The 17,301-nt window shown below is 34.5% G+C and overlaps 1 protein-coding gene across 2 annotated transcripts in view; it reads right to left on the reverse strand.

The window, feature by feature from the left end:
- ROCK1 (Rho associated coiled-coil containing protein kinase 1) overlaps positions 1–17,301 on the reverse strand; it is an 86,869-nt gene that overhangs the window by 15,491 nt on the left and 54,077 nt on the right. For both annotated transcript variants that reach the window (XR_004418407.2, XM_033064086.2), the window contains exons 14-27: positions 16,980–17,115; positions 16,501–16,592; positions 16,139–16,385; positions 14,384–14,490; positions 13,143–13,293; positions 12,104–12,264; positions 10,994–11,178; positions 10,222–10,291; positions 8,730–8,824; positions 7,299–7,464; positions 5,758–5,851; positions 5,268–5,356; positions 4,755–4,943; positions 4,439–4,604 (exon numbers count right to left, since the gene is read on the reverse strand). Coding sequence is in view for 1 of the 2 variants with exons in the window: in XM_033064086.2 (XP_032919977.1) it covers positions 4,439–4,604; positions 4,755–4,943; positions 5,268–5,356; positions 5,758–5,851; positions 7,299–7,464; positions 8,730–8,824; positions 10,222–10,291; positions 10,994–11,178; positions 12,104–12,264; positions 13,143–13,293; positions 14,384–14,490; positions 16,139–16,385; positions 16,501–16,592; positions 16,980–17,115 (1,948 nt within the window). In the remaining variant the exon portion in view is untranslated. The remainder of the gene's footprint in view (positions 1–4,438; positions 4,605–4,754; positions 4,944–5,267; positions 5,357–5,757; positions 5,852–7,298; positions 7,465–8,729; positions 8,825–10,221; positions 10,292–10,993; positions 11,179–12,103; positions 12,265–13,142; positions 13,294–14,383; positions 14,491–16,138; positions 16,386–16,500; positions 16,593–16,979; positions 17,116–17,301) is intronic.

Consider the following 17,301-nt stretch of genomic DNA (forward strand, 5'->3'; position numbering starts at 1 on the left):
CCTCGCCACAAAGGTTCCTCCCAAGTAATATTTATAGTGCATTTTCATTTCTCTTGATGGACTTAGATAGCACAACTGCAAATGCTCATCTGGCCATTTCACAAATACTTGATCCAGAAGACTAATATTTATGAGTGTTCTGATTAAGTAGTTAAGAAAATATGGGCTATCTAGACTATTAAAAAGAATCTTCCATTCCTGTCTTTAAAAATAGGCTCAAAACTATTGCCTGACAACTTCCCTATATTTTGAAAAAAACACCAGAATTGATACCTCATATTTGCAATGCAGAAAGTCCAAGATAGGCCTCAAAAATATCTGATGGCTAGCTGGATCTGAATAGGATATGACGAAAGAATTCCATCAAGGCTACAGATCTTGTAGTTGTCTCTGAATATATCTTAAATGTAGATTTGCATTCTAAACATCTTCATGGCTAGTATCCAGACTACCAACATTCAGAGCAATTCATTATGATAAGTGTTCTAACTGTTACGACTTCAATAAAATCACACAAGACAACTATGACTTTCCTGCTTTACGAGACTTTTTGTTGTTCTGAAGCTACGTAATGTGGGTGTTTTCATGAACAGCAGAGCATCTCTTTCCAACGTTCAAGAATTCCTACTCCTAAGAGTCTTCCACAGCAATCAAAAACCTGGAGATACTATCTTGCCAATTCTTTCCATTCTTCCAATTTGGACTTTTCCTTCTGCAGACTGCCTTACGGTAATTTCATGTGGATTTCACCAAGGATTTCTGACTGGATCTTGCTTTGGGGCTTATTCAGGTTTATTCAGGATACGTGCAGGTACTTCAGGAAGTCCTATTTGAGCCCAATAAAACTGCTGGTTTAAATGCTCTGCATTTATTATTACATCCTATCTTTGCACAAAACATGATTTACAACATATGCTGTAAACTATTATGTGCTGCAGTTAAACCTGTAGGACAGCTTAATTGCTTAAATGATCTTGCCAATCAGATGAAAAAAAGCAATTCACAACAGGTTAGGTGCCCTGTAACAAAAATGAGAAAAAGCCCTTCTCTTCCTGATTATGTTCCATCCTGACAAAGAAGAATTCAGTTTACAATCATGCAAGTAAGAAGACTCCCTAAGTCCAACCAGGAGGAAGAGGCATTCCAAAGGCATCATTTAAAAGCAAATACCTCAGCTGTTTCAGCAAGGACTCTGTTAACACTGAGGACACCAACTGAGATCTGAGCTGCTATCTGAATCAATAATCAGGAGTGAGAGTTACAAAACATGCCTAGAATTGAATACAAGGAAAAACCTTCATCCACATAATATTTCCCATGTAAGTAAGCAAAAGCCTGAGAATAGCCTGGATTGTCTAGAGGGGCCAATCCCCACCTTGGGAGAATGTAAGCTGTCCTAGGAGCTACGACAATTTGTGGGAGTATTTAGGCCAATGGCAGACAGAAAAGGCCTCCAAGAGAAATATAGCTGTAAAGTGTGCTATAATGTGATTTCTCTGTGTCTATTTCTAAATAGAAAATTTTTTTCCTTAAAATTTTTTAAGTATAAAATTTTTTCTCAATTAAACCAGATTGTCCATTGCCAGAATCATGACCATGGAATTGTTCTTTTATAGATGCTTATATTATTTTGTATCTTTATTTTTTCCCTGGTGCTGTTTTCATTGTGACAGGAAAAAGAATAAATCATACTATAATTACTTATTATAAATTTCAACCATTTATTTGCTTAAAAGGAGTGTCTTTGCCTTAAGAACTGGTGCATCAACTAGAGAATCCTACTGACTATTCATCACATCCAGCTGTTAAACAAGATGTTATTCAAGGTGCTCTGAAGGAATGGCCATGTTTGGGCTATGGAAGTGATGGGAACTTGGCACACAGTTGAAGACAATCAACATCATACACCAAAACTGCAGCAAATGAGCTGTTGTAATATGTCACCTTCTGTTTTGTAGAGTAATTACTTGGTTTGCAGGTAAAAAAAACCTATGTGTTGGATAATTTCCTCTTTCTGTTGCATGGGCTATTTCTATTCTAAGTATGGGGTTTTTTTCATCTTTATAATGTTACTGCACTCCTTTTTTGCCCTCTGCTTGGCTCTTTGACAAGTGTGTGAAATTTGACTGCACTAATGTCCCTTAATCTCTTTTAATTACCAAATTGCTTCTTATTCAGATCCTGATCAACCCAGAAATTCACTCAAAAAAAAAAAAAAAAGGCAGCATGTAGGGACATGATCTAAATCTAGAGAAGTCCTAATAATATATATTAGAGGTCCTATAGAGGTCCTACCTGTATCACACAGTAAAACCAGCAGGACAACTGCAGTAAAAATCAGAGGCATGTGTAGAAAAAAGGGCAAAAAAGAGAAAAGAAATGAAAGGCTAGCAAAAAGAAACAGTTGAGGGCTAGTAAGTAGATACCTCGCCCAAGAATACTAGAACTTGCACTAACTGTGATGTTCCAATTAACAAAGGAAATTAACAGCTGACCTGAAAAGATCTTGCACAGACTGAAATTTCTACCTCAAAATGGAAACAACAGGTTACACAGCCAAAAGCCTGGCTACACACATCTCCAGAGGTAAAACTGAAAATAACCTTCCTTAATGAGGCAAAGAAAGAGCTTTTTCCTACAGTCCATCCAAGATCTGAGACACAGTGGGGTCATAGTGACACTCTATTGCCCTTAAGAAAAAAATAGGGAAGGTATCATCTATACCTGGATGGAAGCATTTGTGTTTTCCATAACACACAACAGCCATCAACTGAAAATGCCTCAAAAGGGAAGTGAGGAACTGTTTTGAGTAGAATAAATCTGGTCTGTTTCGTTGTAGAAAAAAACCCTAAAGCTCTCTATTTAAAAGAGTTCAGAAATTTTCTGCTAAAATTAGGAACTACTGTCTTCTTCAATTACAAGACACTTAAAAACAATAAGGCCTGATTTTAATTTGTAATTTGAGGGGAGGAAAAATCACTTTAACAAGCAAAACCTCTCTGATTTCTTTTTTATACTCGTTAAATGGAATACACTGAAAATTAGTATCTATGAGAAAAACTCCTGAGAAGTACTGATACTTCAGAAATACCAGAAGGAATTCCTAGAAGGTGACAGCTAAGAAACAAAATGTTCCTTAACCAATCTAATAATAATATGAATTTCCAATGGAAGTTTGCCTTGAAGATATTGTCAAAAGTCAAAATCTTTACAAGATGGCCATACATAGATCAAGCTCCAGAGTGCAAAATGCTTCTTGAACAAAATGGAAGTTGTGAAGGAAAAGACTACCATTATCTGAACAAAAATCTATTCTAAAATGAAATTCATTACAGTATTAACTAAAAATAAAGATCTAAAAATACACTAGGGGAAGATAGGAAACAAAAACAGACACAGAAAGGAGTAACTACATCAAAACATGGACTAAGACTGATAACCTACCTGAAATTTCAATCACTCTAAGACTCCCGGAAAAATTCTAGTATGTGGCAATTTGAGCAGCATGAAGTGCATTAACAGGAAAAGATAGATCTGAAATTATTCTATTTACTTCTATCTGACTACTCATCCACTGAAGTCATAAAATACCCAAAATTGTATTCTGGTTTTGTATGTCTAAAAATATTTTTCTACAGTGAAATTCAGATGCATCAAAAATATTTTTAAAATTTCACACTGAATTCTAAAAATTACTTAACCATATTAAAAAAGATATACCTAGCTATGATGTATGGAAATTGCCAAGCACACCTGTACTGAGAGAAACAGAAGTGGATCATGTGGAACTACTAACTGATTACACTTTTCTAACACTGGGGAAGGGGAGAGGTAAATAACTAATCAGTCTAACAGTGAATCTCAAAGTACAGTGCCTAGTATTGATACATGGAAATGGGTGGCTGCACTGTATTATATGTTCTTATTTTAATCTGCTAAATCAGAGTACCATACAACCATAAATGTACTATGGAAATTCCTCCAATTATTTTTCACACCAGCAACTAATGCCAGTTGTCACAGAGGTGCTACATGACTGAGTAAGAAGAGATAAGATCAAGACAATTTTGCATTCAAGATACAAAACACAATCATGATGTTGTAGTAGTGTTGGCCCTGTCTTCTATTCACCAAACACTATATATTGTAATCACTGTACTTGGAAAACAAGAGATGTAAAGATACTCTTTCCTCAAAAGTGCACATAAGCGATGCTGATGCCAAGCTATACAGTGGGAAGTGTGATGTGAGAAAAAATTAAGACTTAAATATAAGCAACTAAAATATAAAATAAAAAAAAAAAAGAAATGAAGTGGAGATGTGACAAAGAATTAGACAGCCAGAAGATTTTAAGAGGCAGTAACTTGTTTGAAACAATACCTTCTGAAACTATGTGTATGCAACATGGCCAAGTAGTTCAACTCTGCTTTTCTCATACCTGAAAGATTTCCATCTGTTTCATCTGTCGGAAGACTGGCAACACTGGTAGAATCCATTCCTTGCTGGAGGTCCATGATTTTCCTTCGTAGTTGTTCTATGTCACTCTCTTTACTATCCAGCTGCATCTGGAGCTCATTCCTGTATGTAGATTCTTCTGCGAGTTGCTGTATTTATACACACATGCATAGTTACTGTCTTACCAAAGAACATGGCAGCCAAGTATTTTGAAAACAAAATTTAGATATATATATATATATATATACATATATACATATGTACTCCACAATGTGATTTAAAAAAATTAATTATTTTACCGCTTGCATTTCGTTAAGCTCCTTTTGGTATTTCACTACCATCTGATTGAATTTCTCTTTTTCTTGATTAAGTTCTAATTGGAGCTTTCGGTTTTCCTTCTCCTTCTTCCTCAAATCTTGCATGTTAGCTTTCTTTCTGTCTATTTTAAAATCCTTCCGATTCATTATCTCAGCCAGTTTGTTGACAGCCTGTTAAGAAAAAGGAGAACTAGTAAGAAAAATGATATATGCAGCATGTTTTATAAAAAACTTCTCAGTTCCTCTAGTTACAGGATCTGATACAAAACATCCCTTCACCAAAAGTGTGGCCCTTACTCAGAATCAAAGTGATAGTGAAAAGTACACAGCATCAAAACTTCTTCTTTCAAAAGTAAATTTAACAACGCATATTGTACCTCATGGTTAATATAAATTTAATTTGAAAAGAACTAAGAGTTCACAAAAGCAAAACACTTGAAATTCTTCTGTTAATGCAAAGTAATTATCACTATTAAGTTGCATAAAAAGTTGTACCTGTGTCTTCAGAGTTCTTTCAGTGTTTATGCTCTTCTCATAATGCATTCTAATATTATTGATTTCCTCCTCTTTTTTCATTTTGTAATCTGTTAAAATAATATTCAACTTTGAGGTATTTTAGTACAAGGTAAATATTTTTAAACTTAATTACTTCTATAAGTGCTTTTTTTCCCAGTCTGTTTTCCCTGTTGCTTCACTTTTTGAGAAAAATACAATTTGCAAAGACAAAGATTATTAGTTTAACATTACCGCAATGCCAGGAAATTACCAGAAGGATGCATCAGAAAGGCACAAAGATGAAATACTAAAGCCAACATCAAACCCAAAATAATACAGCAGATAAATAGCAATGTCTTCTTCCACTTCCCATTTCTCCACATGTGAGAATTAATATGAATTGATGGATATGATTGATTGATTGGTATGAATTCAGATTCAGTTTTGCTTCAGAACAGATCAACAGATCAAAACTCCAAACATGACATACCTTCCTCTTGTTTCTTAAATTTTTCACTGATCTCCGTGTTTTCCTTTGTTATTAAATCAACATCTTTGGTTAAAGTGTTATTAGTTTCTTCCAGCTACATAAAAAGAAACACATTTTAGAATAAAGAACTTGACATAAATTCTAAAAATATCTATAATACTATTATTTAAAATATCATTTACTTAGAACACCTTCTGACTATGTGAACTTTTAAAAAATGCTACTACTCTTCTGTGCCGTTTTACTTTACCAGAAGGCTCAAAATACACCTGTCCCAGAAAAAAAAAATTATCATTGCAGAACTGACAACACTGTAGTATGGAATCAAAAATGATACTTAAACAAAGTTAAGAATGGAATGTGAGAATTTTCAATTAATTTGCTGTACTTTGGACAAACTTGGAGTCTTGATACTTTGAATCCAGACAGAAAAGCAGCTGACACATGCTAGGACTCCAGCATTAAAGTCTAGAATAGATACAAGGCATATACTGCTAGATAATTGCCATAAATCATGAAAATCAGGATAAAAACAAAATGAAATTTCTTCTAAGACAAGGCAGACATAGGTAAATATGTACAGAACTTGCAAAAAAAAAAAAAGAAAAAAGTTGGAAAGGAAAACCATGACAACTTTGAATTTGTGAGTGCTACAACCAGGATCACTTAAAAAACAGAAATATTTGTATTCCTAAATAAGGGTTTTGTTTAAAGCCTATACAAATGATTGTGTTAAAAAAAATTATCAGAATACTCAAAATCAAAACTATATTGGCAAGAAGGTATTCCTTTGATGCCACAGAGATAGTCTTCTAAATGCTGCTTATGAAATAGTGGTATTCTCGAGATCTCAAGCTTAAAAAAGCAAACTCATTAAACAAACACTGTTTGTATTATCTTTTCACAGAGATGGAATATCCATTAACAGAAAGCTTGAGCAACTGAGCCAAGTTCAGTTACACATGGAGTTTTACACCCCCAGGATTTTTAAGAAACATGCATAGCTGATGCTAAACAGGAAACAAAACTATGCTAAAATAACTGTGCTACGTATGGTCTGCTGTTTGGGACTTCTCAGTTAAAGACATTTATCAAGCTCATACTAACATCCAGAAGCCATGCTATAAAGTGTCTTCAAAAGTTACATTTTGAGGTTTGGGTTGTGAAACTCAAGACTCTCAAGTGATTTTTTTATTAAAGACTAAGTTACTTTGCAATGAGAGTCTCTAACACACAGCTCCACAAATTTACAAGACTCAAATAATACATTTGGCAATGACCAGAAGTAAATACAAAAGGCTTAATAACTGAATTATAGACATTCACTTGATTTTCATTCTGACTTCACCACAGATTAATGAATTTTGGTTTTTAGGGAGGTCACATGATGAAATTTAAATGTTTAAGGTTCTAAGTGACCCCAAAACTTAAGATACTTAATTAGCTATCACTTATGACCAAAAGATTTCATTAATTAAAACCATGAATTTTAGTTTCCAGTTGGAAGAGATTTATACAGGTATTGATAACAGTTAATTTACCCTTCTTATGATGATGTCCTTATCAGTCAATTCTTGTCTGTGCCTTGATGCAGCTTTTTTGCTTTCCTGATTCAATTCATAATACTGTTCTTCAGCAAGTGCCCGTGCCAACCGTTCTGACTCAGCTTTGGTTTCAGCTAAATCCAACTGGGTGGCCAGTGTTTCTCTGTAAAAAGGACATTAAGACTTCTTTTTCCCATGCAAAACATGCTAAATTTTCAGGAAGACTATCAAACCCAAATAATACCACTAAGTAATAGTCACTATCTTAGTTTCTTAAGAAAAGCAGAGTTACAAAACTGCATTCTGTACACCTGTATCTTTTTATGGTGCACACAAGCTACAGCAGCAAGCTTACTATACTTTCATTAACATCTCAATCACCCATGGAACACCAAGATGTATTCTCCTGCCTTTGAGGAGCAGAAAATAAAACTAAATTATATGTACAGAGTGGTCCATCAAATGATACTTAACCTACATTTGCCCATTGTCACAATTCCCATAGTTATATCTAAGTGAGAAATGCTTAGAATGAACATAGTATTGCAGAGAACAGTGAGGGAATAGAATACAAAGAATCTATAAAAAGAAGTTAGAAAATAAATAAAAGACCCCAAGAAGAATAAGGGAAGTCTTGCCTACCTTCTCCTCCCTCCCCATTTCTTTATGATGGTTACCACTCGTGAACAACTTTGCAGAGACATGTGTATTTTCCTCCTACACCTCCTTAGCACAACACCTTTTCTTTGTCCCTTTCTTAGTCCACCAAAATGCACACTGTACATAATCTCTGCCCTTCAGACTGTTTTCCAATGTTGATGCTCAAGCAGAACAAGAGATATAGACTTTAGAAGAAACTGTACTTCATGCCTAAGGCTACAGTATCCCTCTTCAGAACATGAAATAAATTAGGAAATTGTAAAAACAAGCTTAAATTTTTTTTCTTATTTGATAGCTTAGAAAATAGTACATCACAATTAATGGTTGCTAATAATAACAACTAGTTTTGCTGTAATCAGAAGTATACTAAATTTCAAAGCTTTTTTTACCTTTTTAAACTATTTTACTGACTATAGAAATATATTAAGTAATTATCAGGATAATATAATCAAATCTTAAAAGTTGGTAAGTGAGATGATTACCACAAAATGGAATATTTTTTAAAATTTTTGACTCTTACTAAATTCTCAGATAAGTCATTATTCTTCTTACAGACATGTCCAAAGCAAATATAAATGGCCATTTTCAGCATTGTTAGTCAGTATAGGTAACATCCTATGTCTTTGTCACTTACAAGATGTTACGGAACACTTTTGAGGCCTTTTTCTAAGGGAATTAAAACATCTGAGATCTGATTCAAAGTATTCATGAGTGAAACAGTATTGCATGGAAAAACTTAGATGTATATGAGAAACATAATGGGCATACTTTTCATTTTGCAACTCCTGCATTTTTCTTTGCGTTTCTTTATTCTTTTCATCAATTTCCTCTTTCAGTTCCTTAACCTGAGTTTTGTAAAGTGTCTGTAAAACAAAACATAAAAAAAAAGACTCATTATTCAAATTCCATACTGAAATTCTTCCTTGTTTTCTACTTAGTTTGAATTTGTCAAACCCCAACACACGCCAATACTGTCATTAATGAAATTTCCTCCTTCCTTCCTCTCCCAGATGCTTCTTTCTATTGGGTAGGGAACTGATATGACCAAACTAGTTTTCAATTTTCTAGTGTGTTTTCCTACATTGCTACAAAATACATGTGCTGCAAAAGAAAGGGAAGGCACTGTGACACAGCAGAACAGGTCTCCTGGACACAACACAACAAAACTGCACCCTCTTGAAGCATCACTCGTCTCAAAATGTTCATCCAACAAGCCTAACACCATTCTGTGCTTTCACCTGTTGCAGTCTCTTTGTGTCCAAGTACTGTTTTTCTTAGAATCTTAAGTTTTTTCTGTACGAACTTAGAAAGTGATTCAGCTGAAGTGTGATTTACGTAAATGACTTCTGTGAATTACTTTTGGTTTTTATTACTATATTGTTATTATTAACATCACCTGTAACTCTGAAAGTTAAAATTTCGTTTTCCACAGTAAACTACTTTTGCTAAATAGTCAGACTGAATTATGAATGTCTTATTTAAAGAAAAAAGAAGAAACTGAGAAACACAATGCTCTGCATCTTCTTATTAGCAGTATGTCATGGAGAAATGCACAAAAAGCCCCTGTAACAGATCATGAAATGACAATCATATGCAGTTCAGTAAACACAGAAATTTTCATTGCCTCTCTCAGGAAAAACCAAATTTAAAAGTATTTACCGAAGTGAAATGAGTCTGTCCATATTCACAAATGTATCTGAAGTTTGGGTATTACAGAGAATCTTACAGTATTGTTTCTCTTCAGAGATTAAACAGATCAAACGACATCTATGAAATACACATTTTGACTACCTGGAGTACCCAGTAAGGTTCTTCAGAGATTCAGGTGCAGAGAAGGTAGTTTTTTAGAATAAGGAATACATGTAGAATGCTACTGAGTCTATGGTTCTTAAACATACGTTTGGTAGGTCAATACCATGGAATATTTTCCACTAAGTTTGGAGATTTTGAACTCTCTTCAAAGTTTGCAATTATATCAGAAAAATATCTGCTTTCCAACCTCAGAATAGGAACAACTCATTAATAATTCAGGTAAGAGTTATTCAATGTAACATCAGTTTTGGCAAACAACAAAACAACATTTTAGATATACCATCTAATGTTCTCTAATATTTTGTTCTTTGTATTTCAAGCAGGATTTTCTGAACTGCTGATTTATGCCAGGCTGTTTACTTACATTAAAACAGTTTAAGTTTCAACTATTCACTGTTAAATGATTTTATGCCAAAATTTAACACATGCAATTCCTTACAAGTCTTACCGAAAAATACTGCTCAGCTTCAAGCTGATCCTGAAGCTCACGCATCTGACCTTCATTTCCTCTGTACTGTCTTTGAAGGAATAAAAAAAGGTAAACATTTAAAGTTAAAAAAGACAATTTCTAACCAGAACAGCATCCTACAATGATCTTCCATTTGCATATGTATTCCTTCACAAAGAGCAACAGTCAGTTGTGTCCTACAATTCTGATTTAATACAGTTCTATTCTAAATCAGTGACCATTTCAGTATGTAATTTAGAAGCTGAGAAGTACTCTAAATAGAAAAACATTAAGCCAGCTGAAAGAATACATGATAGAAGTCTAGTTAATGAAAAATGTCTTCATATTAAGTAAGTTTAAGAAATACTGAGAAAATAAATCAGGCAATTAAAGGGAACTATTGACTCCCATGTACTAGAATTCCCATATGATTTAATAAGTAGCATCAGAGTCAATCCATAAAGAAGTCATTCAAATAAAATAGGAATATATACATACATATATATATGTGTGGGTGTGTGTGCCTTAATATAGACTGGTGAGCCAAGAACTGTTCTGAACCATAGCTCATAACAAAAATATTCCAACACTGAAGGCTACACAGAAATCATAACATGCAGCTACATAGGAATCATAACATGCAGCTAAAAATACTCTTAGTTTAGGAAAAAATGCCTATGCACCAGAGAACTTTATTCACTAGCAGGAACAGGTAAAATAGTGCATGTATAATTTAGCAGTTTTTTCCATTTTACTTCAGGTTTTTACTTACTTTGCAAGTTGAGCCAACTCAAATTCCAGTAATCTCTTTGCTTCCAACAAGGTATTGATTTCCTGTTTCAGCTGCTTCTCAGAACCCTTCAAGTTATCAGCTTCGAAAGCTTGTGCCTTTAATTCGTTCTGTGCTATAATTCGCTTATTTGTCTCTTGTTCTAGCTTAAGTGTCAGATTTCTTACCTAAACGAGAAATATTTCAATTTAGGAGACTTTGCTAAATAACAAATTACATGTGGCTCAAGAGGTTTCACATATGGATTATTTAAGATTAAACACCACTGACTAGATGCTACACCATGTACCATATATCAAAATATTCCTGACTCTCCAAACACTTCAGTACAATAACCTCACACAAAGCTACTGCCCTTAGAACCTACGGCTACGATACGATACTGCAGGATGATAAAGCTTTCCCATTTTTAGTTTATTTCCAAGTCTGCAGTTTAACTCACCAACAGTTAATCAACAATTAGAAAGAATTGCTAAAAATTGATTCTAACAATTAGTTAGAAAGACAACAATTGAAGAAAACAAAATTGTCTGCAAACCTCTCCATGGATTTCGTATCTTAAAAACCTCTCACCCTAGGAAAAAAATGCAGCTTACCAACCACATAGAAACTAATTTACATGAGTTGTGACCCCTAAGAAAGGTGTCAGAAACTTAATTCCCACTGTCTTGTAAAGAAAATGTAAGGATGAAGCTATTATTCTTAGTACCTAGTTTTCACACTCAATATTCTAATTGCATTTCTTTGAACAAAAGGAAAGAATGCCAACTAGAAAACACAAACTCAGACCTGTAAATCATCCATATCAATCAACTGCACAGTCAAATTCACAAGCAAATTTTTTCTTTAGAAAAAGAGAAAACACAAAAAAAAGTGTTATACTGAATTGAGGTTCAAATATGCAAGACATGCTAGAGTTAAGAAACAAGCAGAAATTACCTACAACTACTTAGGCCAACAACTATCCTCAACTTTGCTGAGAGTTGTATTATATCAGGAGCTCAGTACAGGTGAATTTGATTTTTTGTTTCTCAGTTCAACTCTAATTTCTTATTCATATAGAAAATTATTAGTGATGAGCCTTTTACTTACTTCATCTTCCAGTCTCTCCTTTTGCTGAAGAAGATGTTCCAGTTTCTGCTGAGATTGCTTCAGGTCAAAGTCCAACATGGAACACTGTTTTTCAGCTTGAACGATTCGATTTTCTGCCTTTTCTCTTGCTGCCCGTTCTTCCCTTATCTTTTTTTCCATTTCTAAAAATATTAGGGAAAGAAAATTAACAAAAGTGAGTACATAGCATCTGCAGACATGCTTTTGTAAAAACAGTCATAAATATCTTAATGTTTTTCAGACCCTTTTGTTCAGCCATTTAAGCTATTCAGTTGTTTGATGGACTGATTACTAAGCAAAAAGATCCTGGCATTATTACAAGGAACACTACAAAAGAAACATAATTCCAATCTGCATTCAAAGCACAGGAATATCATCATGATAACTGAAAGACAAATAGTGAAAGAAATAAAAACCACAGATTCTTGAAATAAGTATTTTGAAGTAAGGCAGGTTTATTTCCATGAATTGATAGTAGCAAAAGAAAAGATGCTACCATTATTGTTAACTCTAAAAACCACATTTAGGTTCTGATGACCTTCACAGAGAAAACCTGACACATTCAATTACAAGATCAAGACACACCTTTGATTCATGGATATACATCTGTAAAATAAAGTTCTCACTTCACTTCAGACAAGCCTAATACAAAACTGGTATTTTTAATGCAGTTACACGGAAATAAATGCTCTAAGACATCTCTCTTAATAATGCATTCTTTAAATTCTGTTTAGCATTAGACAGAATTTCAAGATTCAATAGCATTTTAGAAGCCAAGGAAGGTTTTGAAATAAGGTATGCAAAACATGAAGAAACAATAGAATTTTTATGAAATAGCATGTTAGGGAAAAGAATTCAAAATGTGTGGTTTTCATGTTTTAATATTTAATATGAATTTTCTTTATACAAGGGATCAAACACTTGTGCAAGAGTACTACATTGTAAGACAATGTGCATTAAAATATCATAATCAGAACACATTTTATTACATATTTACCTGAAACTTTCAGGAAACACTTACCACACATTGCAACTGATCTTGCCTCCTCTATTGACTGGTGTTTGTCAGTTAACCGCGCCTTAGTCACTTTGTGCTCATTGACTTCCTGTTCTAACCGGTCTTCTACGGATTTCAGCTTGTAGTTCAAATCTATCTCTAAATTATTCTTTTCCTAAAGGTAAGGATAAAGTTACCAGATTTCTGTAATACCTGAGTGAATCACATTGTTAGTCCCTTTTCTAATATTGAATTTCTGTAATCAAGAGATTATCAATGTTATTTTCCATGCTTAGCAAAAAACAGTAACAGACCAGAACTGTATTCAGTGCACTGGAAAAAACGTCATTAACTTTTTTTCAGTAGTCTATAAGTTTGTAAGAAAATGGAAACTTCTCAGTTTGTATAATCAATAGTCACCTAAATTGGAAATGTACATCTAATGAACTGCCATCTTAGAGCACAGAGGGATCTGAATTATCGTTACCTGGATGGACTTGGGTTATTTCATTGCTAGGCTTGCCAAGCATTAACAGTAATTCACCAAACAAGCACTGGACATGTGCTTTGAGAGACGAGGACTTGCCTTTGAATGGCTGCTTCACATAACAACAACTTAGAATTGCTTGTCCCTTCCCTCATAGGCTGTCATATCTCTGCTTTATTCACACAGACCACACAGCACAGCAAGTCTCTACCTGACCTCACTAGACAGAGTTAACTCTGCAGTTTATCTGGAGAAAGGGTGCAGGATTTCCTTTTAACTTGTTTTTCCATCGTATAGAAGGGATCAGAGATATTAGGGGAACATTCTTCTACCATGCAGAAGGAAGGATGGAAAGACAGAAAAAAATCCACACCAAAGTTTATCAAAAGGCTGCCTGGCACTGATCCAGTCAAATTAAAATCCAGTAAAGGCCAAGAAAAAACAAAAAACCACTATTTTAAAAAGTTCATAGATTTTCAGAGGCAAGTCTTTGCAGTCACAGTTAGGCAGGCAAAAAAAAATTCCTTGCTACTGGCAATATGACTGTGAATCCAGTGCTAATGAATGACAAACACAATTTTTATGCCCAATGCTACAAGAACTACCTGACGACTTGTGAGACCATCCTGATGGGATTGTAAATCAGCAGTACTTAGTTAATAATTTAAATGCAAGACTCATTTAGAGCAATAACACTGGACTTGGAAATATCAATAATATTTGAAAATACAATCAAAAGCTGACAAAGAGCATCAGCCTCAACATCATTTCACCATACCTTTTCAGAACGATTAAACATATCCTGTGCTTGTTTTCTTTCTGCATCCGCTCTTTCAAAATTGTTTTTCGCAGTTTTTAATTCTTCTTGTAAAGTTGCAATCACAACTGCCACAAAAAATTAAATACCACTCAGTATTAGTTATTTTACATAGATCAATTGGCTTTGCAACTTTTGATTTCTGGGCCCATAAAATATTTCAAATACATCAAATTTTTCCAGCATGCAAAGGCCACACATTGTAGAGGAAACTGACCTATTTAGATGCTCTTTATGTATGTCATCAGTAACAACTCACAAAAACTAATCATGCAAAAATGGTTTCTGCCTTCCATGACTTCCATTATCTAATATTCAAAATTTCTTTCATTAACCTAAGTTCTGTTATTGCTATGGAACAAGCACCTATAAGTGATGCTAACTTAATTAATGGGAAGGGCAGATAAGGTACATTACACAGAACATAAGTCTCAGATGATTTTTGGGTACTAACACAACATGTATTCATCTAAGTGTGACCCAAACTATGGGAAAGTCAGGCACTGAAACAGGTTCCCCATGTAAGGTGTGGAATCACCACTCCTGAAAGTGTTCCGAAGATATGTAAATGTGGCACTTAGGGATGTAGTTTAGTGGTGGATTTGGCAGATCTGGGTTAACAGTTGGCCTCAATGATCTTAGAGGTCTTTTCCAACCAAAACCATCCTATGATTTTAAGTGATATGACATGGAAAAAGGAACTATTCCTCAAACCTCACAGCATCTACCCTTGTGTGGCATAAGAGTTTATATGAAATACTAAGTAGAATCACATGGTTTGGAAGGACCACTGCAAACCATCTAGTCCAACTGCCCTGTCACATGCAGGGACACCTCTCACTAGACCATGATGCTCAAAGCCCCATCCAATCTAGCTGGAATCACTTCCAGGGACAAGACAAAAACAGTTCCTCTGGGCAACCTGCCCCAGTCTCCTACCCTTACTGCAAAAAATTTCTTCCTATATCTAATGCAAATCTACTCTCTTTAAACTTAAAACCATTGCCCCTTGCCCTGTGACCACAGACCCTGGTAAAAAGCCTCCGTCTTACAAGCTCCTTTTTAGTAGGGAAAGGAAAGTCCCCCTCAAAAGCCTGCACCTCATGGAAACTCAATACTGCAGACAGATGGTTCAAAATGGCAAGAGAGTCAGGGTCCTTTTAGGCACAGTCATGAATTAATGCATCTGAATAGTTTCTAATATGGAAAATCAATACAAATAGTAGAAAGTTTTGAGCATCTTGAAAAAAAGGATTACACATCTGCATCCTTTGTTGTGTTCTTAACCTTGGCTATAAAAGTAATATAGAATCACCATAAAAGAAAACAAATGCCATTTAACAAAAAAACCAGCCTTCTCCACAAATGAAAGAAGAGCAAGTGCAGGATATACCAACTTGGCTGCTGCATAAGGCAGTAAGACAGTGTTGCATCTTCTGCAACATTGTATCAGCTCTTCATATTTTTGCACCACTGGACTCAGACTTCTAGTCAGTGCAGCCCCAGACACAAAATAGTGTGTGACACTCTTTGATTTTGATAGTCTCTGTCCCTCCCAAGAGCTGCTCAAAATGATCAGGAAGCCAGATTAAATCTTCAGAAATTGCTCAGTCACACTTTGTTTGCAGGCTGGCTTTCCTCCCATTATCAAACTCTCTTCACTTTGGTAGGGTTATTACAACTTTTTTTGGTAAAAAATAAATTCAGAATAATTACCCTGTAGTTCTCCAATCATTTCAGATCCATGACTTCTGTCCCTTCGTTCTGACTCCAAAGCTGCTTGTAATTGGTAATAATCTTTCTCCACCTGCAGTTTTTTGCTTTCCAGAACTCTGCATCTTTCCTGCAGTTCTCTATTCAGTGATTCTACCTGACTTAATGACTTGCTCATTTCCGTGTTACCCTTTCTCAGTCTTGCAGCTGTGTCAGATTCTGTCCTCAGCAAATCATTTGCTTCTTCTAGCTGTTAAAAATAAATCAGACAAGATTCTCAAAAATAAAGATTATGGAACGAGTTTTGCTACATTTGAATGCTCAAATCTAAGAAATAATGAAGACAAGAAACACAAACAACCTACTTGTTTTTGTAACTGTGTTATCTTCTCATTTGAAATTTGTGAATGCTGGCTGATTTTTTTCAAGTCTTCCATCTGATCTTTGAGTGTGGACACTAAAGAGAAATTGCACCATTAATACAGCATACTGCAAAACCCCCAGGGTTTTCTTCTTGTTTTTTTAGAAAAAACATGCTCCAAAATATTGTTTTGCATTGAGAGGCTTTTTGTTGACTTTTTGCTTCTTATATAAATATTTTTATGTCAAATTTTGTGCTTGCAGACCAACAACATAGCATAATGTTGCAGAGAACAGAATTTGAAAATAAGAACAAAAAAACTGTGTTCAAATAAAAATGAACTCCAAATCTCTGTTCATTATTTGAAAAGATCCCTTTTCAAACTTTAAAGTTGCATAGCACTTAAGATACTATGATACTAAATTATTCCTCAAAACACATCATATACCTCCTCAGTGTCAACGTTTGGACAATACTGCATACCTTCATTTTCCACATTACGTCTTTTTTCATTCTCTTGTTCAAATTTTCTTTGGTACTCGTTTATCTTATGTTGTAATACCATCTTTTCCTTCTCAATCTGAGACACTGTTGTTTCCAAGTTCTTCCTTTGATTTCCCTAAAATCCAAATAATTGGTATTGTTATACTTATATTTGAAGGAATGATCAACAAACCAGTATCTCTACAACTGATAAACCAGGAAACTGATGCATTGTTTCATATGAATGAATTTCTGGCTTCCTTGGAAAGGCTTTCAGAAAAGACAGCTTTTTAAATTTCTACAAGACAAATTTATACAATTA

This window comes from Catharus ustulatus, chromosome 1 (assembly GCF_009819885.2).
Source record: "Catharus ustulatus isolate bCatUst1 chromosome 1, bCatUst1.pri.v2, whole genome shotgun sequence".
Lineage (NCBI taxonomy): Eukaryota > Metazoa > Chordata > Aves > Passeriformes > Turdidae > Catharus > Catharus ustulatus.